The sequence below is a fragment of the Anolis carolinensis genome, chromosome 1 (genome assembly GCF_035594765.1).
Source record: "Anolis carolinensis isolate JA03-04 chromosome 1, rAnoCar3.1.pri, whole genome shotgun sequence".
Lineage (NCBI taxonomy): Eukaryota > Metazoa > Chordata > Lepidosauria > Squamata > Dactyloidae > Anolis > Anolis carolinensis.
In genome coordinates this window covers 209,885,905-209,913,158 of record NC_085841.1, presented here as the reverse complement: position 1 = coordinate 209,913,158, position 27,254 = coordinate 209,885,905, and the positions used below count along the sequence as shown (strand labels likewise).

Sequence of the window (27,254 nt, the reverse complement as noted above, 5' to 3'; positions counted from 1 at the left end):
TGCTGCAAACTGAATTCAAAGTGCAAAAGTTGTTTTCAAGCAAAGATTCAAGCAAAGGCAAACTTTTTGAAGTGTCTCCTAACTTATCTTTTCTTCCTCATTAATAATATATGTCATCTTGACTATACTCTTGTGTTGCTTGGCCACACATGCTCCAGTTTTCTTCCGTGAAATAGGTATGCAAGGAGCTGTAGTCCAACAACAGATGCAGAACTTTAAAATTTTCTCTTTTAGTGCAGATAGATCCATGATCTCATTCAGTATAAAACAGCATCCTGCTTCCTGGAAAAACATTTTCCTGAGAAAATCAGAAACAACAGTAATGTTTCTAGTTGCTAAAACAGGGTTTTGGTATACAGTCATGTTCCCTGCCAGCAGAAGGTGAATCATTGGTGCTAATGAACAAACACAAGCAAATAGGTTTATCTGCATAATCTGTACAGATCCTAGAATCTTGCTTTGCTCAAAGCAGCATTTGAACTTCTCTTCCCTTCCCTAATTCTCCAGAAGAATGATGTCGACTGAAAAGAAACTTATGTAAAGTAGTAGTGGAAGTCTGAATCTTCTGAAATGTTATACAATAGAGTCTCGCTTATCCAAGCCCCGCTTATCCAGGGTTCTGGATCATCCAAGCCATTTTTGTAGTTATTGTTTTCAATGTATCATGATATTTTGGTGCCAAATTTGTAAATACAGTAATTACAACATAACATTATTGTGTATTGAACTACTTTTCCTGTCAAATTTGTTGTATAACATGATGTTTTGGTGCTTAATTTGTAAAATCATAACCTAATTTGATGTTTAATAGGCTTTTCCTTAATCCCGCCTTATTATCCAAGATATTTGCTTATCCAAGGTTCTGCCGGCCCGTTTAGCTAGGATAAGTGAGACTCTACTGTACCAATATTCTGAACGTCCTTTCCTGACTCAGAGGAGCAATATTGTGATTTGGGAATATGTACCACAGTAACGGTCCCATTGGAATCTGAAGAGGACAAAGAAGGACCTCTGATGAAGGGAAGCCAGAATGGCCCCCTCCCTGCTGTCCTTCAGGTGGCAGCTAAAACCGTTTTATTCAGGCAGGCTTTTAAAAATGAGAGTGTCTAAGATCTAGTCAGGGGGTGCAGTGGTTTTAAACTGTTTTGATGAATTTTAACTGAATATTTTCAATGCTGCTTGTGTTTAATTCTATTTCAATGTTTATGTTTTTGCATATTTTAAATTGTATATTAATGGTTAAGGCTTAATCTCCCCTTTCGGGAGATAAAGTAGGGTATGAATAAATAATAATAATAATAATAACAACAACAACAATAATAATGAACATGAAGTGAGATTTAGGACCTCATCAGATGGTCCAAAATGCGGCGGCCAGGCTGCTAGCGGGATCATCTATAAGATCCCATATTACACCGATTCTGAAACAACTGCATTGGCTACCAATAGAACATCGGATCTCTTACAAGATACTGATCCTGACATTTAGAGCTCGAAATGGCCAAGGACCATTATATCTTAGGGACCGCCTCATTCCTTGTTTCCATCAGTGGTCACCTCGACCCTCCCAGGAAAATCTCCTATATGTACCGGGCCCTAGGGAGGTACACCTGGAAGCCACAAGGCGTAGAGCCTTTTCGACCTATGCTCCAATTCTGTGGAACTCATTGCCTCCATATGTTAGAGCAATGTCGGAGTTGCGACCTTTTGTAAAAGCGCTCAAGACTTGGCTGTTTGGTTGTGCATTTAAGTAAATCAGATCTAATTTGCCAAATAGTTACTGTTGAATGTTTTTAGGCTGAACGTTTTTATGTTGAATGTTTTTTTATATTGTGGAATGATATTTTAAATTTTAAGTCGCTCGGAGCACTCTGGTGGAGAGCGACTAATTAAGAAATAAAGTGAAGTGAAGTGAAGAGTGAAGTGAAGATGGGCAAAATTGCCCATCCTATGCTGCTTTCACCCCTCTTCAGGCATGCAACCAACTGGCTCCCATCTCACAACGTTGCTCTACGTCCAGAGGAGCTGCATGCCTGAAGATTGGTGAAAATGGCATTGGCTGCAGTGGTGGCAATGCAGGAGGCTTCTTGTCTTGCATAAGGAACAATGTGGTGAAGCCGGGTGACAGATGCTTCCCCCCGTAGGATGGGTTAAGTCGCAAGGTGGGTGATGTGGAGTGTGGGAGATGGGTTCCCCACGCCCCTCACTGGGCCCTGCCAGATTTGCCATGATCCTTGGCGAATCCAGTAGTTAATGTGATGAGGTCCTTAGTAACACAGTTTAGAAATAATAATTAAAAATGTCATTGATTTTAGCATATGTTTGAAAATGATTTATCAGTTTTGCTATTTTTTTCTTTGATGTCTTTCCTACCTCTTCCTTTGTTCTTTTTGTGCACTAATTCTCACCATAGAGGATAAAGTGTGGGGTACGGGAATCATGCCACTCTGAGCATGTTGGAAGAATGGCCAGATATAAATTGTATCTAAAAAGTTACAAAGGATGCTTTTGATTTAGTTTTGTAGTATGTTGTAGTGGTTGGTTAGTTGATTAGCTGCTTAATTTCAGTAATATATGTGTATAAAATATTAGTTTAAAAAAAAGGAAAATCACATTTCCAGCTACAGCTGTCAGAATCCCTGGGAGATTCTGGAGTTCATTGTCCAAAAAGTATTTCTTCTAATCTGTGGCCAAATGCTATCATTTTTCACATAAATACAATTGAGCAAGTGGAGAAGGAGGGGTGGGGAACCCCAAATTTGCAAAAGAGCACTCTACCTGGAAGCCATAACATTGGTAAACAACTTTCCGGGCTGTTGGCCATAATGAGCTAGAGCATTACCGTGCCAGCACCAGGAGAAGCTCAGGAAGTTTTGTCCTGGCACACAGACAGAACCAACAGGGGAAAACATTTACAGATCTTATAGCACATGCTTCAGGGTCAGCCACACATATAAGTGATTTTCTACAGTTTTATAGTAAAGCTACCTCTGAGTGAAAGATTATATTAAGGGCTATTTGTTACCTTCCTTTCTTATTATTATTATGGTGGAAACAGGGAAAAGGTTCAATGCATTTCTTTTAAGAAAATAGCTGCCAACCAGGACAGTAGAATCCATTTTGTGTACACTTTGTAAAAGTCAGGTGTAGGAAAATGCAGTCAGGTGAAGTGAAATGTAATAAAGCAATCTTTCACACCACTCTGTTGCAATTATTCTGTGGTTGCTTGAATGTGCAGGACTGCTCTCCTGTTTCTTTTACCAATTGATTGATCTTTCTCATCTCATAGCTTGCCTCCCATTCTTAGCTGGCAGGCCAAAGTGATAAGATTGAGAGAGAGGGAGAGACTGAGAAAGGAGGAGAGAGAATGTTCTGAAAAATGTCTGTTTCATGATAGATGCCAAACTCTTCATGTGATAAGTGAATTTATCACAGGCAATGTTCATATGGGTATGGTTATATGCTTAACACTTTCAGAGAGATGGAAGTGTTGTTGTAATTCTTCATCTAGAAAAAGGGGATATGGATGTTTGTAGCTGCAAGAATTGCAGTATACAGATGACAATGTTAGATTTGCTATCCTCACCATCATCTCCCTGGCAACCTGTTGAAGGACACAGTGTATATCTTGAAAACCGAAATGAATAACTGTTTAGAGCCTTTAAAGCAGTGGTGTTGTGAAGCTACCATGAATCAAGGCACACAACTGCCTTCCTCTCATAGGATTTTAATTTTTTTTCCATTGTGACAATATACCTTTCTTTGACTATAACGTGCCACTAAGATCAGTGTTGCGGAATAGATTAATTTGCACTTCTTTCCCCAGTGCTGGGCTTTTTTAAAAAAGCACCAAAATAAAACGTCAAAGCAGAATGTTCCTAGCCACGCTTTAGATTAAATAAGACAAAGAAATAGATGGGGGTTTTATGCAGGAAAGCTCCCTATGGAACCGGCTGCCCTGAACAACCATATCAGCTGTGTATAAGCAAGCTCCTGTGAAATTTTTTTCCGATTGCCTTATTTCATTTCTTTATTTTTCTGCATGGCAGGGGGTTAGACTAGACGACCCATGTGATCTTTTCCAACTCTGTGATTCTAGTAATGGAACAAGTTGTACTGAAGTTCCCATCCACCCTTAACACCATGAGAGATCATCAGAATTATATTCCAACATGTGGATGTGACCCATGTTATCTATCTCCAGCTACTCCAACTATGGCAATATGGCAAGGACAATCCCCATTAAACCTCTGTCATTCCACTTTTCCAACTACTTTAAAAATGTTCCAGTTTCATTTTCTTTCCTCTTGTCTTACTTAAATTGCTGCAAACTGAATTCAAGGTGCAAAAGTAGTTTTGTACTCAGTTAAAAGAAAAAAGAGGTAGAAGCATTATCTTGCTCATTCCAGTAGGCTCAGACCAAAGCAGACTGCTGCAGTCTATTAATTTGTGTGTTCTTCCTCATTAATAACTCATCTTGCTATTGTAGTCTACCTTCAAATCATTTCTGACTTTTGGCTTGCCTCTTAGAATGCATCCAACACAGGGTTGTTGTATGTCTTTCGGGCTGTGTGGCCATGTTCAAGAAGTATTCTCTCCTGACGTTTTGCCTACATCTATGGCAGGCATCCTCAGAGGCTGTGAGGCATGGAACACAGTTTGGGGTTGGAGCCTCGCCAGAAGTAGCTCTACATCATTTGAGGGGATCTGGTGGGCTCTCTCCAAACAGTGCTGGATGCATCCTAGGACGGGTAAAAACCTCAATATGACGAGGTCCAAGATATTATTGGGAAAACTTTTTCAGAGAGGGTTGTCTTTGCCTTTCTCTGAGACTGAGAGAGAATGACTTTTCCAAGGTTTCCCAGTGGGTGTCCATAGCTGAGTGAACACCACAGTCTAATGGCCCTGGCTCCATGTGTCCTGATTTTCACTGTGAAATGTTGGGGATAATGAACTTACTTGGCTTGCTCATCCTTATGATGTGAAATATCTCTCTGCTGTTCATAAAAAGGAAAATAAGTCACACCCTGTTTTGGTGGTAATGCGGATGGGGCTTCCTCTTATTGTTGGCTTATATTGATATACCATCCAGGGAAAGGCTTCTTAACTATGCATTCTGTGTCTTGTGACCAATTTGTAAGAGCAGCTAGAAGTATTCTTACAGTGGCAATTCAGGGCCAGCACCGGGGGAAGGTACATGGTGACACTTCCCCACATGTGATGAGAAAGTATCACTGCGGGCGAGGTGGGGCAGGTTCATCACAGAGGCTGGCGAATCACCCCGCACTCTCTCATCAATGTGATGAGGTTCTAAATGAAATTTAGGCATTTTCCTGAAGATATCCCTGGTTGCTCTGATACTTCCAGGCAAAGTTAATTTATGTTTTGTGAGAAGATGTGGGTGAGGTTTTGATTTGGGTGGGTTTAATTGTGTAGAGTTTTGTATTCCATGTACATTTTTCTTTGTGGTTTGGCTTTATATGCATGTTAATCCTTCCATATGCTTTGGGATAAAATGAGCTAAAAACAAAATAATTGCATTCTTTTATAAATGTCTATACATATTTCTCTTTTGATCTTGCAGGCCTTTGGAGCGTTCTAGTGAAGATTTAGATATTATATTCACCCGGCTAAAAGAAGTGAAAGCATTTGAAAAATTCCATCCAAATCTGCTTCAGCAAATATGTCTTTGCGGCTATTATGAAAACCTGGAAAAGGGAATTACATGTAAGACGTTCTTCTTTCTGGATAAGAAAATATGTAAGAGGTGAAAGGAACTGTGTCTGTGTTGGTTTTCACTCATAAGCTCATTAATAATGGAACATTTCCCAGAGATGTGGCTTGATAACCTTAATTCTATGTCACCTGGAAGCATTTCAGACCTAGCCAATGGTGAGAGTTGAATGATTCAATACGTAGCAAGTCATCCAACAGTAAGGTGTCTGGTAGTGTAGACACAGAAGGACCTCAGCTTTAATTTTTTTTTGTAGGAAAAATCTTTTGGGCTATCTGAGAGCCTTTCTAGGTGAGAAAAAAATCTCTGAAAGTTTCAGGTTCTGTTCCTGTATAAACTGGTTTTATTTTGGAGAGCCACATAATGTTTTCTTTATTCTGAAATAATTCTTGGGTGGCCCCCCATTTGTGGAACTCACTGCCCAATGAAATTAGGCAAGCCCCCACTCTTTTAGCCTTTAGGAAAGAAAAACATGGCTATTCCGATGTGCCTTCGGAGAGTAACTGCTCTTCTGTTACTCCCCTCAACATTGATCCTCTAGACTGTTTTTCTATCTGATGTCCCTGTCCCCTGAGGTTTTCTATTTGATCCCTTTCTCACCCCGAGTTTTTTAATTTAGTGTTCATGCGGCTCGCCCCTGTTAGATTGCTTCTTGACTTTGTGTTATACTGTATATTTTATCAGTTGTGTTGGTTAATTGTATTTTGTATGTTGTTTTTATGTTGTTTTATACTGTATTGTCCTGGGCAGGGCCCCATGTAAGCCGCCCCGAGTCCCTTTGGGGAGATGGTGGCGGGGTATAAATAAAGTATTATTATTATTATTATTATTATTATCAAGGACCTTGCATGCCTGTCTCCCAGGTCAGTTCAAAATAGCCCAGTATTTTCCAAAATGAAATACTTGGCACTCTGTTTCTATTATCTCATAACTAGTTAAGGTGGCCATCATCAGTAAACAAAACTATTGTTTCCAGGACCCAAATTTAACTGAGGTCAAGTGAGGGGAAGAGGAATGTCAGCACTAAAACAAATAGTTTCTAATGTTAAAGTAGTTCAACATTAGTAAAGCATTGTAGCATGTTGACTATAACTTCTGAGTAATAAAAAGAAGACTCTGTGGAAATTGGTGAAAGTAAATTTCTGAAATATTACCTAAGTCTATATGTGACACGTGATGAGTGGGAACAGAAGGAGAATGAACCCAAGGGCATGGGCAACCTGTGATATTTCAAGGGAGTGTATGGGCATAAACTTAAGGATAGGTAAAGGTAAAGGTTTCTCCCTGACATTAAGTCTAGTCGTGCCTGACTCTGGGCGTTGGTACTCATCTCCAATTCTAAGCTGGAGAGCCAGCGTTGTCCATAGACACCTCCAAGGTCATGTGGGCAGCATGACTGCCTGGAGCACTGTTACCTTCCTGCCGGAGTGGTACCTATTCATCTACTCACATTTGCATATTTTCAAACTGCTAGGTTGGCAGAAGCTGGGGCTAACAACGGGATCTCATCCCACTCCCTGGATTCGAACTGCCGACCTTTTGATCAGCAAGTTCAGCAGCTCATCAGTTTAACCTACTGCACCACCGGGGACTAAAGTTAGGGATATGTGGGTATTTTTTTTTAAAAAAAGAACTGGATCCCTCAATACTTTCAGATATGCTTCTTTTTTCCTTATTCCAGGGACACACATTTTGCAGAACAGAAGAAAGAAGGGCAGAGAGTGAGCTAAAAGGCTATAGCTGTATTAGCAAAGGGATTAGTTTAGTGCAGACAGGCTTTATAATCTGCTTTTCAACTCAAGAGAATTCTCAGGACATGATATTGTAACAAAACATTAAAATATCAGAGGGGAAGTATAAAGGAACTCTGCAACATTGCATTAAGAGCAAGGAGAATATTATCAGCTAAACTGAGTTCTATTAGAAAAGAGAATATCTAAATGTGTTAAGCTCTTGCAATTCTTATACAGGAATGAACTGTATAAATCAGGACTAGGAACTCCGCAGCTCTCCAGATGTTGGATTGCAGCTCCCAGTATTTATCAAAGCTGGCTGTGCTGGCTATAGCTGCTGAGAACTGCACTTCTCTAGGAGGGCTGCCTTATTTTCATCCCTATGATAAGCAGTTGAGGCAATCCTATTGTATGAATCCTCCATCTGCTTGTTCTCCTTCATCCCACACAACCATCTAACTGCTATTCTTCCCCAGATTTCTGCACCTATCTTATCAATTAGTTTCACCTTCCGATATGGGTATCCTTCCCTTGTGGTCCTGGAGAACACGCTCATTCGACGTTCTGTATTATCTGACGCAGTCTGCTTCCTCTCCGAATCCACAGCTGTTTCTCTAGGCAGCAACGCACAGCAGGTCTCTCTGGGCGCCTGCTGGGCATCCATCGGGTTGGCCGAGACGCGGCCAGCACAGACTTTTCCCATCGGGCACAGTGTCTGGCCTGCACTGGCTGCGTCTCGCCTTTCCCGGCAGGCACCCAGCATGCAGAGAGGCCTGCTGCGCGTTGCTGTCTAGAAAAACAGGCAAGGATCACAGATTTTTTAAAATCTTCACAGGACTGAAATATGTTATGGATTTAACTTTTGACAGTGTTGTTACTATAAGTTCTTTTTTGCAATTCTGTCTTTATTTGTAGTCAATTTTTAGTAGTCAACGTTTTTGTAGTCAATATTTTCAATACATTGCGATGTTTGGGTGCAAAATTCATAAATACAGCAATTAACGTGTTTCCCTAAAAATAAGACAGTGTTTTATTTCGCTCTCTTCTCCTTTGCCTTCCTCGGCGAAGGAGGAGAGAACTGTCGCCGCCAGGGAAGGCAAAGGACGGCTCCTCCTTCACCTTCTCGGGTGGGAAAGAGGCTTCTGCCACCTGGGAAGGTGAACAAGGTCTCCTCCTTCTCCCTTCCGGGCGGGAAAGGGGTCTCCGCCGCCAGGGAAGGCGAAGGAGAGCTCCTCCTTCACCCTCCCAAGCGGGAAAAGAGGCCGCCACCAGGAAAGGTGAAGGAGGGCTCCTCTTTCACCTTCTTGGGCGGGAAAGTGGGCTGTTGCCACCGGAGAAGGCGAAGGAGAAGGAGGAAAAGGCGTGCCTTCCCTTCTCCTTCTCCTTCTCCGGCTCCCTCTTCCTAGGTCTTACTTTTGGGGAGAGGGGGGTGTCTTATATTTGGCCATTCCTCCAAAACTCTACTAGATCTTAATTTATGGGGATGTCTTATTTTCGGGGAAACACAGTAATATATAAAGTTACAGTTTACTGAACTGCTTTTTCTGTCAATTCGTTGTAAAACATGTTTTAGTGCTTCATTTGTAAAATCATAATGTAATTTGATGTTTAATAGACTTTTCCTTAATCGCTTCTTATTATCCAACATTTTTGCTTATCCAATGTTCTGCTGCCCCGTTTATGTTGGATAAGCCAGACTCTACTGTACTTACATTCATGCTTCAGTGATCTAAACTTTGTGTAGTGTTGGCTGCAATTGCAACTAGCTCTAGAGATGAGCCAGCAAGGGATGGCCACCTAGGAATAATAAAAAAAGAGTGCTATCTTTGTCTTGTTTGCAGCAGCAGCACTTCTTAAACAGTAACAAATGATGTGAAAATGCAGCTCATTACAGCTGTCAGCTATTGTGGTAGGTGTAATGTGGGATTATGGGGGTGGCTGGCAGCATGATGGCAAAAGAAGTCAGCAGCCCTGTGGGTGCCACTTCCAAGCTGCCACCTAGGTCACAGGATTCACTGTGCTGACTTTGCGCTGGCTTTGCAGAAAATGAATTTTCCAAGACCATCACACCCTTAAAGAAAGAAAGTTCCACAGAAGAGACTAATTATTGGACTTATTTGATAGAGAAGTACTTATCTAAGAAGATGCTTTTTCATATAATCTGGTCCTAACCCTCCAAGGGAATGCAGCATCTTGCGATCAGTCTGAAAATAAATTTGTAATCAGTTGAGTACTATGGTGACACTGGGGACTAACACTTCTGGGTGCAACTTTGGGTTCTGTCACAGTATGGTTCCACTGGAGTTTCTGAATTGCTTCCCTGAACAGCCCCACATTCAGTGTATTTATTTATTGAACTTATATCCCACCTTTCTCCCAAGATGAGCTTCAGTTTGTTTTTCAGTAATGTGAAAAACATTGAAACAAAACATTAGTTTGCAAGACTTAAACAAGAATTAAACAATATTATTTTGTAAATGATTAAAATAGTTTAAAACATTAAAATGGCATTCCTATAAAAATGTACCTAAGTGTGAGGTTACTTTCAGTGACCTGCATAAGATTGTAATAACTCATGTTGAGTGACCAAGAGAATTTGATAACTAGCATATAGAATAACAATAAGGGAGAAATATAAACAACTTCTGACATCACTTCTATATGAATTTGGTAAATCAACCCACTCAGAAAAATACAAAAAATGTCTTTGTTTGAGCCACTTTTGGAAAGTTGGTCTCCAACTGTACAGTCTTCACTGCATGTAGGATTTGTAGTGAGGAACTCTAGAGAGACACAGATCATTTGGGGTCTCTTTAAAATAGCCTCTTAGAAACTCTTCCCTATACTTTTAGTATCTGCCATCTTAATTACCTCTATTAATTGATTTAATCATATTATTTTTATTTTATTGCAATAAATACTTGCGACTCCCATGAACCCTGTGGGTCCAAGACCTTTTTCCTGCCCCTGCTCCATTGTGGGTAGTTTCAGCGTGATATTATATTCATTTTCCTTAAAATAAACTTTTTAAGCTCTGCCACATATTATCCAAAGAGCAGCATGGTTGAATAGGGAATTCACCCCAAGTCTGTTTAGATCCAAGTCCAACATGATATTCACTGCAACATATAATTTACGAGCCAAAAGATCATATTAAGCTCTCGAATAAGAAATAGGTCATCAGCAGCCTGAACATCTGGTTTGAAGAGAAAAGTCCCTACTGTGCTTTCAAAAGATGGTTAAGGTGGAGTTCGGGTAAGATCTTTAAGGAAACTCCACAACTGTGTCTCAGAAATGTTCTTCAGTCTAAATTTCTATACAAAAGAAGGTTTGTGGCAGTCCCAGAATTGCTGTGCATTTTTAAAGCACCTGTCATACTCAACAGGGTAAGCTCCTCAGATTTGTCTAGGTCTTCTATTCATTACCATCACCACCACCATCAGTGCAGTGGAAAGTAAAAGAAAAAAAAAACAGGGGTGGGAGTGCTGGATAGCTCAGCTTCCAGCATTTCCAACTGAGGATATATTAGGGCTCATGACATTGTGGAAAAAGTTAATATTCTGTACCAATGATAGGAGAATCAAAACCTGATTGCTAGGTAAGCCCACCTGGGTGAGGAAGAGGAGTGAGGTCAGTGGTTCCCAACCTTTGGGCCTCCAGGTATTTTGGACTTCGACTCCCAGAAACCCCAGCCAGCTTACCAGCTGTTAGGAATGGTAGGAGCTGAAGTCTAAAATAGCTGGAGGCCCAAAGGTTGGGAACAACTGAATTAGAGGAAGAAATAAGCATCTTGGGTCAATTTGAGAGAGAGAAGAAGAAAAGAGTTAAGTGATGGATGAGAGAAGAAGAAAGTTGTCTACTCTAGCTTCTGTTTGTCCAGTATGAGTTCAAATAGAATTCAAATTAATTTTCAAGTATACAAATCTGATGATGTGTGATACGGATCCAAGAACATGGCACTTCAATATCATAAAATTTGTCTATGGGTGGCATAATTTAGAGGATGTTTTGAGATTAATTATCATCTATATATATAAAAGAGTGATGGCATCACGGCGACCCACAAAACAACAAAACTACAGGCCCCCAACCTCGAAATTTGACAACACAACCCATCATCCACGCCTCTAGGTTGATACAACAAAAAGAAAAGAAAAATAAAGTCCTAATTAGAGAGAAAGGAAAAATTGCTTTTATCCAATTGCTGCCAGTTAGAAGGCTAAGCTCCTCCAACTTAGTCTCCTAGCAACCCAATAAAAAATAATAAAAAACACTAAAAAATAATTAAAAATACTAAAAAAATTAATACAATAAAATACTATAATAACAGAAAATAACTAAAAACAATACAAGAAAATAATAAAATATAATAAATAAAAAGATAACTTACGATAAAATTAATTAAAAAATACAAATAACGTCAAATAAAAATTACACAACAATTTTTAACCAAAACCACCACCACTTTGCCACAGCAATGCGTGGCCGGGTACAGCTAGTGACATATAGATAGAAAGCTATAACAGCAAGTTTGTAGTAAAAAGTGTATATGCTAGTATAATTGTCAATCCTCAAGGAATATTAAGAATTGTAATTTGCTGCTAAAATTCTGCCACTCTCCCCCCCAATAAAACTATAGATCCCACTGTTCTTGTTTCAAAAAGGCATGACTATTAATGCAGATATGTCCCAACTAGGCAAGCATGTCACAATCAGGTAAAATCAGTCATATCACAATTGTGGTTTAACATATGTTATAGCCTGAGTATTTCTTATTTTTTTCTTTTTGTTTTGGCTTATAGTATTTCGACAAGGTGATATTGGAACAAATTGGTATGCTGTGCTGACAGGATCTTTGGATGTTAAAGTTTCTGATACAAGCAACCATCAGGTAAAATTGCTCCTCCAGTAGAGTGCTATCTTTTGAGGAAACTGTTATCTACAAATGGATAAAACTGTTGGAGATTTCATCAATATGATTCTCTTTTCCACCTTGATAGAAGTTGACCAAAAAAATGATAGCATTATCTATCATTGTACATCCGTAAGGCATGCTGTGAACTTCTCCAGTGTGTGAAACATTATGTGAGGGCAGGTAATGAAACAATATGGCAACCTGAGCAATGTTTGGCCTATAGAATTCTTTCCCATAGGTTCTAAGAAATTTTTCAGATGGCTCCCTCACTGAGGGAAGGGGAAACAAAACACAATGATAATACCTTTAACAATTGCTACCAAGTTTACCTGGATAGAAACCAGCACCTAACTTCGTTCTTGTGACATAGGGATGGAATTGACACAGTTAGTATTGAAAAGATCCTAAGAGGAACATAATTCATATATTTATTTAGGATATTATTTAACTAAAGAATTTTTTTTTGTTTTGTAGATAGTAGAATGAGATTTAGATGTGTTTGTTTTCCAGGATTAAACATGTCATTCTAAAATTTTATAGATTCTAGCTGAAGCGTTCAAGTTTTTCTTGTAAATTCCTTGTTTCTGTAACCTTTTACTACAGTATTAGTAATAACTAGAAATAGAAGTTTTCTTCCACCTCAAGCTCTGATTTATTCCTATAGTTCCAGTGAGTGCTTCTGAACTTCTCCCTCTGGACAGACTTCTGCTTGAAGCTCTCTAATGCTAACTTTCTTGCAGTATCACCATAACTTTGCAGCCACAATCTCTTGCTCTCCTCAGCTACCAGCTTTGATATCCATATTTTCTCCAAGGACGGTTCTGATAGTCCCATTCCCCTGTGAAGCCTTCTACTTTCAGCCAGCAGCTTTGGTCTCTTTTTTCAACCAACAACCATCTGTCTCTAGCCCTGGCCATTATTTTGTCCTGTCAAAATCCTTTGCCAGTCATGTTCCATCCTCTGACAAGTGCTTTTCTTTCAATGATCAGTCAGTGGTTCTGGATAGCTTTTGAATAAATCAAATACATTGAACCCTTGACCAGTCTGAATTCTGTTTTACTACCCACTTGGGTCATGTACAAAGGCATATTCTTCTACTAGTCATTTTCAGGTGCTCAGCTTGACGCTTCCTCCTCACTGAACAAATGTTACCAAGACAACTATAGCAGTTGTGTAGCCAGTACAAAGTAGCAGAGCCAGGTTTTTGACCTACTTGGCTGTGTTTTAACCTCATTCAGTTTACTCACTCACAGTATGTAAATATTATAAAACATAAGCAAGCATGACAATATGCCTTTTCACATAAGTTTTGAAGCAATGGGTTTGTGAAATCATAAAAACAGAAGACTAGCTATGTTGCATCAGATAAAAAGCCTGTATAATGCACCCCATGCACGAAGGTCCTCTGTGGAATGTTTACTCCAACCAACTAGAACCTGACTAATGACAGTCACCAAAAGCACCTTTTCATCAGCCGCCCCAAGACTGTGGAATGACTTGCCAGAAGGGCTCTGATTGTTAAATGAGCTGACAAACTTTAAGAAAGTATTAAAGACTTGTCTCTTCCAGCAAATCTATACAATCAATTTTAAACTATGAATTTTAACATTACATTTTATTAGTATTGGTGTTAATTGTAGTTCTGTGCATTTCAATACATGCATTTTAATGGTATTATATTTTATTTCTGTGTTTCAACCATGTTGTACCCTGCCTTGAGATGTGAAGAGAGGCTGGTAACAAATTACTAGTACTACTACTACTACTGCTACTATTTAGTTTACTGGCCTCCTCTACATCTTGCAGGACGACAATCCATATCTTATTTACCCTCTTTGTGAAGATATGCTTTCTTTTATTTGTACTGAATCTCCCCTAATTTAGCTTGTGTGTGTCAGGGGGCTGCTCACCTCATCCTTATGCTGGGAGAAAGGCAAGACACGTGGTGATTCCACCAATCCTCCCTTCCAATTCTCAGGTTGTCCTCTTGGCATTATGCCAAGAGGAAGGTGAGACAGGCAGTGGCTGAGAGTGCTCCAGAGGGCTCTCAGCCACCATACGCGTTTCTCGAGCCTTTTTCTTGGCATAAGGAAGGGGCCACTCGCACCGTCCTTATGCTGAGAAGAGGATGAGACACGTTCCAGAGGGCTCCAGTTGCTACATGCCTTTCTCCCTCGTCTTTTTGGCATAAGGACGCAGCAGACCACCTTGTTCTTATGCCAAGAGGCCAAGGAAAATGAGGAGGGCCTGAGGTAAGCACCTTTGTCAATGTTGAAAACATGGGGCTAGATGGTCTTAAGAAGTTTGGTTTAGGGAGTTTTCCTGTCAAGGGACAAATGTTATATACACACATGAGACTTACTTAGGCGATCCCTCGTAGTTCGAGGATGATGGTCCTCCATTTTTTGGAAGATGCCTGTGCGTGAGACAGTGGGGCTACATGAGACATGAGATATGAGACGATGCTAAGCAAACACCATGAAAATGGAAAATCAGTATTTAAAATATGGAAAATCCTGTCACATCATTTAATGTAATTTTTGGAGGGCTGATTTTCGTAAGGCACCATCAGTCCAGGTGTTGGTCTAGCTTCCTGTATTATTGTGAAAGTTTTATGTTACTCTTGATGGCTTACTCCATTGGCATTTCATATTTTAAAAGTCTGAGATCATTTTTTCTAGGAATGTATTCAACTTTAAAACTCTCGTTGAAAAAAGTACAGGGTTGTGTTCATGTCGGCTAAATCGTGATATACCACAAGATGGCAGTGAGAGAATGCATAAGATTTTTCTTTCTATTCATTTATACACTCGCGTAGGCAGACTTCACTTTCCTGTAACTGCATGACAGCTCTTCTTTTGGAAGGTTTGTTTATTTGCAAATATAAACATATAGAGTATATTAAACAACTCCATGGCATGCCAATGACCTATACAGTACAGTATAGCAAATATTCAGTTACCAAGCTGACCATTTTATGGTGACTTGTGTTGGTCTGTAAGAGGTCTATACACTAAAGAAACAAGATATGCAAGATACTCAAAGTATTTCAAGATACTCAGAAGATATTTTATTACTAGTAAACCCAAATACATTTTGGCCTTGTGAAATGTCAGAATGAGAAACTCTTAAAATATTTATTGTGTCATATTCTCCTGAGAGTATAGCCTTCCTGCTGGTGTACCGTGTGCCCAGCACACCAGCAGATAGCCTACCCCAGCTGCTTGAGACGGTGTCGGAGTGGTCCCTAAGGCTTCCCAGACTCATTGTCTTGGGAGATTTCAATGTCCACGCTGATGCGGACTCTTGTTCATTAGCGGCTACAGACCTAGTGTCCACCATGGAGACACTAGGACTCTCGCTTTGTAGTACTGGGCCTACGCATCAGGCGGGACACACACTAGATCTGATCTTCAGCGCAGGAATTCAAGTGACCCAAGTCTCTACTATAGAGGTTCCATGGTCGGATCACTGTGCCCTAAGAGTCCGGTTGGAGCATGCCTTCCCACCCGACAAGGGCGCCGAGCTGATCTGGGCTCGCCCAAGGAATCTTATGGAACCCAGTAGGTTCTGGAATGCTCTGAGAGATCTGGAGCCAGTCACCGACTCGATCGATGCACAGGTGGACTCATGGAACACCAGGCTATCCAATGCACTCGATGAGATCGCACCCTCTCCAACCCCACCGAAACCGGTCTCCTTGGTTCACCGAGGAACTTCGACCGATGAAGCGAGAAAAGAGATGGCTAGAGAGCGTGTGGCGAGAACTCCGTGATGGAGTATCGAGATCAGCCTATAGGGCTTTCATGGAGTCCTATGAACATGCTATCATTGAAGCAAAGCGAGCATATTACGCCTCTCTAATAGCGTCTGCCAGCTCACGCCCGGCAAAATTGTTTAAAATTATTCGATCTTTAACGACAGTCCCTATCGTCCCAAAAAGTGATAATCAGGCCCTTTCAGCCGAGGCTTTTCAGAGCTATTTTACCGACAAGATCTCGCTACTACGCCGGGACCTCCCTGCCACAATCGACACAGTGAGAGAACTTGGGATGCCGTGGCCACTTGCTGGGCCCACCCTCGACCGGTTCATCCCTCTGGACGCAGAGGCTCTCGATAGGCTCATAGCTGCAGCTAGACCAACCACTGCTCCCTCGATCCGTGTCCCTCTTGGTTGGTGAAATCCTGCCTGGAGGGATTACGTGACCCGCTGCTGAAGATAATAAACAGCTCCCTTGAGCAAGGAGTCTTTCCAGAGGGATTAAAAGAGGCGGTGGTCTCTCCTCTGCTGAAAAAACCAGAGTTAGATCGTTCGGTTCCCTCCAGCTACCGCCCAGTTTCGAATCTTTCATTTCTGGGCAAGGTGACTGAGAGGGCAGTAGCGGTGCAGCTGCAGCAGTTCCTAGATGACACAGCCGGACTGGATCCTTTCCAGTCTGGCTTCCGTGCGGGGCATGGGACAGAGACTGTATTGGTTTCCATCACGGATCATCTCTGATGCCAGCTTGACCAGGGCGGGTCAGTGCTGCTTGTGTTATTGGATCTCACAGCAGCATTTGACACAGTCGATCACAATCTTCTGACCCACCGCCTTGCCGTTGCTGGAGTTAGGGGGACAGCTTTAAATTGGCTGGCCTCCTTTCTTCACAACCGTGGACAGCGAGTGGAGAGGGGGGGCCTGGTCTCTGAGAGGGTTCCTCAGGGGGCCATTCTCTCCCCTCTGTTGTTTAACATCTATATGCGACCACTTGCTCAGCTGGTCCGAAATTTTGCGCTCGAGTGTTATCAATATGCTGACGACACTCAGCTTGTGTTAAAGATGGAAGGCTGACCAGAGTCTGTACCAGACAGTTTTCATCGGTGCCTCGAGGCCATTATTGGATGATTGCGTTCCAGTAAGTTGAGGGTGAATCCAGCAAAGACGGAGATCCTATGGCTGGGCCGACCGGGCAGTGGGGATATCCAGTTGCCAACCCTAGATGGTGAAGTGCTATGCCCGTCTTTACTGGTAAAGTGTCTGAGAGTCCTCTTGGACCCTTCATTGACGATGGAGGCCCAGGTCTCCGCCGCTAGCAAAACTGCCTTTTTTCATCTTCGGCAGGCTAGACGGCTAGCCCCCTATCTGTCTAGGGACAACCTGGCGACGGTGATCCAGGCTACAGTCATCTCGAGACTGGATTACTGTAACGCCCTTTATATTGGCCTTCCTGTGTCAGTGATCCGGAAGCTCAAATTGGTGCAAAATGCAGCTGCCCGGCTCCTTGTGGGAGTCCCAATAAGATGCCACATAACACCAATCTTACGGCAGCTGCACTGGTTACCAATTGAGCACCGGATCACTTTCAAAGTGATGGTGCTTACCTTAAAGCCTTACATGGTCTAGGGCCGATGTACCTGAGGGACCGCCTCACTCCCTACAAACCCCAGAGATCCCTCCGTTCTGAGGACCAAGACCTGTTGGAAGTCCCCAGTTTTAAGACCTTGCGTCTAACAACAACCAGACGCAGAGCCTTTTCAGTAGTGGCGCCATCTCTTTGGAACACCTTGCCACCTGAAGTTCGTGCCTTGCGGGACTTGTTGGCCTTCCGCAGGGCATGTAAGACACATCTGTTTCGACAGGCTTTTGAGTTCTGTTGTTGATGTTTTAAAAGGTGCTTTTAGGATGTTTTTAAGATGTTTTTTAAAGATGTTTTTAAGATGTTTTTTAAATTGTTGATTTTAGCCGGTTCTTGTAAGCCGCTCCGAGCCCTAGGGGAGTGGCGGCATATAAGTTTGAAAAATAAATAAATTAATAAATAAAAATAAATAAATGTTCTCACTTATCCAGAAAATTATTTGACCATTCAGTTTTTTTGCAGTTTGATTCCAAAGACAGATAACTGTCTTCAGAAAGTCTCGAGAATACACAACAGACTACACAACTATTGTCTCTATATCACCTCTAGTTTTTCAGCTACTAACATGCCTAATTATTAGAGTTGCCAGACCATGATTATTCTAGACCTGAGATATCAGGGTCAAGACCTGAGACCTGGGAGCAAAGACTTGTGATATCGCAAGGGAGGGTCTTGGCGATTTTATTTATTTATTTATTTATTTCCAATATTTCTACCCCGCCCTTCTCTCCGGGGGGACTCAGGGTGGCTTACACAATGGGTAGGATGACTACCAGTACATCATAATACCATAAAATAAGAATAAAACAGTTAAAATAGTTAAATAACATAGTAAAATACAATATATAAAAGATTTAACACAGTGCAACACCGAATATATATGCCAATCATCCATCAGACCTTGTGCAAAAAGCCTTAATCCAATCCATGTCAATGCTAACTGAGTTCATTCATTAAACGCTTGCACGCATAGCCAAGTCTTCAACTTCTTTCTAAATTACTAAAAATGATACCTTAAGCATCAACTGTGACTGCACCAAAAACACCGAAGTCTAACAAAGCAACCCCCTTTCACTGGGATCCTCCCTTTTCCTCAGGAGGATTGGAGAAGATGGGCCAGATCCTTAGATTCTTGGCAGGGGGTTGAACCGGGTGGCCCACGAGGTCTCTTCCAACTCTAAAATTCTATGATTCTATCTTAGTAATGGTAGAGTCAGCAAGGGCAGTAGTGGATCTAGCATTAATGGATTTTGAAATTTTAATCTTAGCTTAAGTACTGGTCCAGAGGACAAGAAGAGAGTAGGAGAAATCTGTTTTCCAGTCCATGTCAATTCCATGAGTTTATTTACAAATTTGCATTTTTGTATTGATTGAAATTTTTTAAAAATGCATTATTTGGAGATAATCCCCCACAATTGTACATTCTTGGAAAGATTTTACCACAAATGTATATTTTCACAGATAAATTCCAAGGTCATTTATTACCTTCATTAGGAATGTGAAATTGTCAGATTGTTGGTCCTGGAGAAACTTCAAACTTGCCACATCCCTGCCATTTTTTTGATACTAATAAAATAATAATCTCGAAGTTCCCTCAATTGTGGATTAACAAAGCCATTTTTAAAATACTCACTTTAATGCACACTTTGGGACATTTTTGTGTAGTGAGCTACAGGTTAAAGCCAACGCTAATCTTAATTAATGGATTTATGTCAGTAGTTACTGACAAGCCTCACTCATTTCTATGGGCTTACTGTAATTAAAACTAAGATTAGATTTCACCCTTTGTCACAAAAGAATAATTGCAACCCTGTTCATGTACTAGTCTTGAGAATGCAGACCATTCAAAACCACTTCACAGTCTTGGGAAAAAATGGGTAGAACAGGAATGCGTAAGGTGTCCATCAAGCAAAACACAGACCCAAGTCTGTTTTTGCAGCCTGCGGACTCCCCAAAGTCCTCCCCTGTGTCAATTTTGGTCTCTAATTTTTAAAGAAGAAATATGTTTCTGGAGCTTTCAGGAGCATTAGGTTGTGCTTAGGGTGGTGATAGTACTCCCCCATCCCTAAGTCACCAATACTGTAAGATATAAACTGGCAACAGACTAGAAGCCACTTTCAGGGCCCTTCCACACAGCCATATAACCCAGAATATCAAAGCAGAAAATCCCACAATATCTGCTTTGAACTGGGTTATCTGAATCCACACTGCCATATATTCCAGTTCAAAGCAGAAAATGTGGGATTTTATTCAGCTGCGTGGAAGGGGCCTCAGTTAGAGCAGTGTTTCCTAAACTCTATTCTTCTAGGTGTTCTGGACTGCAGCTCCCAGAATCCCTCATCATTGGTCAAGGCACTTGAGTCGTCTGGGAGTTGTTGTCCAAAACACCCGGAGGACTAGAGTTTGGTTATTAACTCTTTGCTACAGATTGAGTATCCCTTATCTGAAATGCTTGGCACCAGAAATGTTTTGGATTTTGAATGTTTTTTTTTTTTTTGGATTTTGAAATACCTGTATTTGCACATACAAGCAGTCCCAAAGTTACAAACATCTGACTTACAAATGACTCATAGCTAAGAATGGGGGGGGGGGGGTGAGACAACAGGAAGTGAGAGAAATTTACCCCTCGGAAGGGAAATTCACTCCTGAGAGAGTTATCATGGGGAAAAGGAGTCTCCACAGAAGCTTTCTCGGCAATCCTTGTTTCCACAACAAGCCAAAATTTTCAAACTCCAATTATCACAGGGACAGAAAGTGAGGTAAAATCTTCTGAAAAGGGACACAAACCGCAAAACAAACACCACTGGGGTGTTAATCCTTTTCTATGCTATCCAAAGTTTGCATATCTGTCTATCACTTGATCTTTGGCTGGGGTTATTATTTGTTTATTTATTTATTTATTTACTTCAGTTATATCCCACTCTATCTCACCCCAAAAGGGACTCAGAACGGTTACACTTTTAAAAACCAACAGAACATATCTTGTTTGTAACTTGGGAACTGTGTGTATATACATAATGAAATATCCAGGAGATGGAGCCCAAGTCTAAACATGAAATTTATTTATGTTTCATATATCTATCTATATATATAAAAGAGTGATGGCATCAGGGCAGCGGACAAAACAACAAAACTACAGGCCCCCCAACCTCGAAATTTGACAACGCAACCCATCATCCACGGCTCTAGGTTGATACAACAAAAAGAAAGGAAAAATAAAGTCCTAATTACAGGGAGAAGAATAATAGTTTTTATCCAATTGCTGCCAGTTTGAAGGCTAAGCTCCGCCCACTTGGTCTCCTAGCAACCTACTCAGCCCAGGGGACAGGCACAGTTAGGCCTCACTTAGGCCTCTTCCACAGATTTTAACTGGATTATATGGCAGTGTAGACTCAAGGCCCTTCCACACAGCTATATAACCCATTTAGAATCTTATATCATCTACTTTGCACTGGATTATCTTGACTCCACACTGCCATATAATCCATTTCAGTGTGCATACTAAACATAAAGACAACCATACAACAGACATTCAATGCCACCACTACCTCAACAATTTCTCACCAACACCACCGGAAAATGCCACAGCAACGCGTGGCCGGGCACAGCTAGTATATATATAAAAGAGTGATGGCATCACGGCAATTCACAAAACAACAAAAGTACAGGCCCCTCAACCTCAAAATTTGACAACACAACCCATCATCCATGCCTCAAGGTTGATACAACAAAAAGAAAAGAAAAATAAAGTCCTAATTAGAGGGAGAGCAATAATTGTTTTTTATCCAATTGCTGCCAGTTTAGAGGGCTAATCTCTGCCCACTTGGTCGCCTAGCAACCAGCCTGTCAGCAAAGGGACAGCCAGGGTTCAGTTAGGGGACAGGCAGATTTAGACCTAATTTAGGCTTCTTCCACAGATTATCTAATTTGCACTGGATTATATGGCAGTGTAGACTCAAGGCCCTTCCACACAGCTATATTACCCATTTAGAATCTTACATTATCTGCTTTGCACTGGATTATCCTGACTCCACACTGCCATGTAATCTACTTCAGTGTGCATTTTATACAGCTGTGAAGAAGGAGCCTCATATAATCCACTTCTAAGCAGATAATATAAGATTATCAATATACAGTAGACTCTCACTTATCCAACATAAACAGGCCGGCAGGATAAGTGAATATGTTGGATAAAAAGAAGGGATTCAGGAAAAGCCGATTAAACAAATTAAGCACCAAAACATCATATTATACAACAAATTTGACAGAAAAAGTAGTTCCATGCGCAGTAATGCTATGTAGTAATTACAGTAGAGTCTCACTTATCCAACACTCGCTTATCCAACGATCTGGATTATCCAACGCATTTTTGTAGTCAATGCTTTCATTGATATTTTGGTGCTAAATTCATAAATACAGTAATTACTACATAGCATTACTGTGTATTGAACTACTTTTTCTGCCAAATTTGTTGTCTAACATGATGTTTTGTGCTTAATTTGTAAAATCATAACTTAATTTGATGTTTAATAGGGTTATCCTTAATTCCTCATTATCCAACATATTCGCTTATCCAACGTTCTGCCGGCCCGTTTATGTTGGATAAGTGAGACTCTACTGTACTGTATTTACAAATTTACCACTAAAATATCACAATGAATTTAAAACACTGACTACAAAAACATTGATTATGAAAAGGCAGACTGCGTTGGATAATCCAGAACATTGTATAAGCAAATCTTGGCTAAGTGAGATTCTACTTTAATATGAAATAATTACTGGGATAGAATAATGCAGAACAATATAATCTCTAAAACCAGGACAGTAAATAAACAGGGGAATTCCACACAGGAAACAATCAGGGCCAGCTAACACCTCCCAACAAAGTATTCCCATCATCAAAGTCTGGCAAATCCTGTTTTCTCAGGGCCACAGACAGTAGAAGCACATAAAATATCGCAAACAACGCCACTCTGAAAACAAGGGAATTCCAGACAGGAAACAATCAGGGCCAGCTAACACCTCCCAACAAAAAATTCACTCAGGGAAGAAACAGCCATGCTTTAAAGCTGCAAGGCCATTACATCCTAATAATTTTGCCTAATTGCAGCATTCATACTTGCCTCCAACAGACAAAAAAAGCAATCAGAAATATTGTATATTCACAACCTTTAGGAAACAATATCCCCTGATGGCGCAGCGTGTTAAAGTGCTGAGCTGCTGAACTTCTGGACCGAAAGGCCGCAGGTTTGAATTGGGGGAGCGGAGAGAGCCCCCACTGTTAGCCCCAGCTTCTGCCAACCCAGAAGTTCAAAAACATGCAAATGTGAGTGCATCAATAGGTACTGCTCTGGCGGGAGGGTAACGCCCCTCCATGCAGTCATCCCACATGACCTTGGAGGAGTCTATGGACAACGCCGGCTCTTCGGCTTAGAAATGGAGATGAGCATCAACCCCCAGAGTCAGACATGACTGGGCTTAATGTCAGGGGAAAACCTTTACCTTTACCTTAACTACCACCAATTCCTCAATACTTTATCTCCCATACCACAATACTTTGCCACAGCAACGCGTGGCCGGGCACAGCTAGTACCTTATATAAAGGTAATTTTACACATAATGTTTTTAATGATTTTGTGCATGAAACAGAAAGCAAAGGTGTCACTATCTCAGATACCGATGTGGGCAGTTTTGGGTTTTGGGGTATTTAAAATTTCAGATTTCTGGATAAGAGATACTCAGCCTGTCCTAGTTTTGACATTTTGGTGCCTACTAGAACAAGTAAAGGGTACAAGAAGCCAATACTAGCCTTTAAAGTTGTCTACCCCGAGAAGATATGTACTGATTGAGCTGTCTCTGTTCCTGGGACCCCTGGTATAACTCATTCCAGCCGTTTCTTATGAGCATTTAAAAAAGCATCAGGATAATTGTTCCTGTAATTTTAGAAGCACAGAGAGATCCTCTTCCTATTTTTTTCAGGATGGAGAAATATCTTAAAAGAAATTTCAAGGCACATCATTCTAATACAGTGCAAGCCCTTTTTCATTTCACTGTCTAATGATTTCATTAGGGTTTTTTTAAAAAAAATTACTTGCAAAAAACCCAAAACCTATCTTTATGTGCTGCTTAGCCAACAAAAGCCTATTGGGAACAAAAGGGACTAACATGTGCGTATCCTCGCCCCAACATATAGAATACAAGCTATTGTAAATTTCTTCTTCCCCTGTGCACACTTCAAGGATTTGATGGCCCTGTGACCTAAGGAAGATGGCAAAAAATGAGTGAGGAGAGGCTGGGCATTAAGGATCACAATGTAGTTCATTGAATATATGGTTTGAAATATTTCCTAATGTATAGTAATAGATATGACTTCTAAAGAAACATTTGTTCCCGTAAATTTCTTCAAGATTATGCGGGATGCGGCAGAGAGGCCAGGAAGGAATACAGTTAAGCTAGTAATGAATACCCTGATTGAAATGTGCTTAGATTCAAGCAAAACAATACTTAATTTTTAAAACATTTAAAAACTAATTTTCTTCTGCAATATTTTGATATGAATAAAAGAACAAAGACCTTGGGAGCATATTTGTCTTTAGATGTACAGTATACTGTTTCCCAGCAGGTTTAAAAATATCTTCAGAGAACAGAAAGGGGAAAATATCACAATTTAAAAAAAACACTCGACTGTAAAATATAGAAAAAATAATTAGTTTACAACAAAAATATTGTAGTGGCAAATTCCATAGATCCAATTAAAAAGAAAGATTTTACAGGTCTTCTGAAATGTACTAAAGGAGAACCCACTAAGGGCCTTTGAAGGTCATGAAGTTAGGGATCTAGGTTGTGTTCCCAGCTGAGCCATGAAGTTCACAGGATGAGGAGATGACCTGACCTGACTTGATCTTATGGAGTTGTTGTGAGGACAAAATTGAGAGGAGATGTATACTGCTTAGAACCCATTGGAAAAAAGGCAAAATAATATAAATGTAATAAATAAAAGAATTTCTTCAGTTCCAGAGGAAATAATTCCAAGAGTGTTTTATTTTTCATACTGTACTTTATAGATTGGTTGCCTTATGGCATATGAGTTGTGATGTGGATTTCTGTCTTCCTACTCACAGCAAGTCTGTAGGTTTGAAAACAAATATATTTTCCAGTATTAGGAATAACCCTTTTTTAAAGACCATTCTCTGACTGACCTTCAGTTGGCACCAGGAGTTGATTCTCCTGCTGTTTCTTGGATTGTGTGAGGTGGGGAATGACAACAAGCAAGGTATCTAGCTGATCACATTTCCCGAATTGGTCTACAGGAACAGTGGGAGTTCTCTGACAGCCATGTTAACTGACTTAATTGGAATCATGTGCCTTGCTTCCCGCAAGGTGAGTAGACTTCTTAAAACAGGACAGAAAAAAATGAGGTTCTGAAGTCTAGAAAATCACATGAACTTATACCTAGGTAAAGGTAAAGGTAAAGGTTTCCCCTGACGTTAAGTCCAGTCATGTCTGACTCTGGGGGTTGGTGCTCATCTCCATTTCTAAGCTGAGGTGTCCGTAGACACCTCCAAGGTCATGTGGCCGGCATGACTGTATGGAGTGCCGTTACCTTCCAACCGGAGCAGTACCTATTGATCTACTCACATTTGCATGTTTTCGACCTGCTAGGTTGGCAGGAGCTGGAGCTAACAGCGGGCGCTCAAACCGCTTCTGGGATTTGAACCTGGGACCTTTCGGTCTGCAAGTTCAGCAGCTCAGTGCTTTAACGCACTTCACCACCGGGGCTCAAACTTATACCTAGCTCATGAAAAATGCTAACCTTGAAGTATTTTTCCTTCTCTTTTTGAAAAGTTTTTACACATCATGAAAAGGCAGGAAACAGTTAGCTATTTGCTTTTGTTATTGTTATATCCTTGCTGCCAGGAAAGAGGTAGTGCTCATTGGAATTCTTTGTTTTGTGGAGAGTATCAGAATAATTTGTCTGCTTTTGAGTACTGTGCACCTTAACTTGAGTGAATGAGGAGGTAACATTTTTATTCCACCTTGGACAGCAACATGCCATAGGCCAGTGGTGGCAAACCTATGGCATTTGTGATGGAAGTCACACTCATGCACTCCTTGCTCGCCCACTCATTTGCCCGCTACCCGGTCCTCCACTTGCCCACCACCCACTTACCACCCCTTTGTTTGCATATTTGCTCACCTGCTTGCCTGCCCACCTGCTTGCCACTTCTCTGTTTGCCACCCCCCCCCCCCCCCCAAATGCTCCCCACCCAGGTTTGGGCACCCCGTCTTTAAAAGGTTTGCCATCACTGCCTTAGGCTGTCTTTGCCCGTCTTCACATTACTTGCCCTTGCACAACTTTTATTTTCTAAAATGAACCTTTCCTGTGCCTGAGAAATATTCCCTGTGTTTCCTTACCTTTAAAAAATGCCATTGTGGTTTTTAAGAAGGGTTTTTCTTGTCAAAGAGAGAGAGAGAGAGACATTTTAAAGGTTCTGTCATTCTCCAGGAAGAAAGATGGTAGAATAAAGCGCAACTAGAGTGAATTCTTTATTTCTAGTTACTTTTTATGTCTTTAGTGCACAAGCCCCTGTCCCATCCTCTCAGTTCTGAACATGCCCACTGTGCTTGCCTACTGGTTGTTATTTCGATAATTTATGTTTTTATGATATTTTATACGTTTTTAAAATTATTGTAATGCAATGTATTTTATGGTGTTAATTTTAATTTTCCGTATCCTGGGCTTGGTCCCCATGTAAGCTGCCCCGAGTCCCTTTAGGGAGATGGGGCAGGAATATAAGAAGTTGTTGTTGTTGCTGTTGTTATTGTTGTGTGAATTTGACCATCTGGTTCCGTGAATAAAGCTGAATATGCTGTTGTTCCTTCTGTGAGATGGGTACCTCAGTGCAGCAAGAGGTCAGAAAGATTAACAATAATACTGTCAGAAAACAAGACTCTGACATCTTCTAGTCTTCAAGCTGAAGTGCTCAAACTAAAGATATCAAACTGAGGGTCATTCATATGTTTCAAGAAGTAAAGGGCAAGGCTGTAAAAGCAAAGAAGTATTGATAACAACAGCCAAGAAGCTCCAGAATGAAAGCTACTGAGCAGTACTAATAATGAGTAATGAAGCACAATAGTAGCCACACCACACCAGAAAGATGATGGGAACATTACACGATTTGTAGCTGTTGATAGGTTTTAACCTCTTCCCCCATGAATACATAGCAGGGTACAGGTTCACTGTGGAGAGGAAGCTGACCAGCAGCCGGATGTTCATGGTGTCATGCAATAAGGGCCATCATGAAAGGTGATGGTCCTGCTTCAGTGTCAGTTTCTCTCTCTCATGCGGTAAAGTCCTTACCTCTGTTTTCTTGAGACACAACTTAATTTTTTAAATATTTTGCTGTGGGTTTGTATAGCTTAGTCAGGTTTGGACTCAGTGCTATTTTTCAATTTTTGCCATCCATGCACATAAT

The 27,254-nt window shown here is 40.8% G+C and overlaps 1 protein-coding gene across 1 annotated transcript in view; it reads left to right on the top strand.

Annotated features, from left to right (window-relative positions):
- The window catches only part of rapgef4 (Rap guanine nucleotide exchange factor 4), a 249,649-nt gene that overhangs the window by 21,587 nt on the left and 200,808 nt on the right, over positions 1-27,254 (top strand). Inside the window, exons 2-3 of the mRNA XM_062969187.1 lie at positions 5,585-5,727; positions 12,270-12,358. Coding sequence (XP_062825257.1) covers positions 5,585-5,727; positions 12,270-12,358 — 232 coding nt within the window. The remainder of the gene's footprint in view (positions 1-5,584; positions 5,728-12,269; positions 12,359-27,254) is intronic.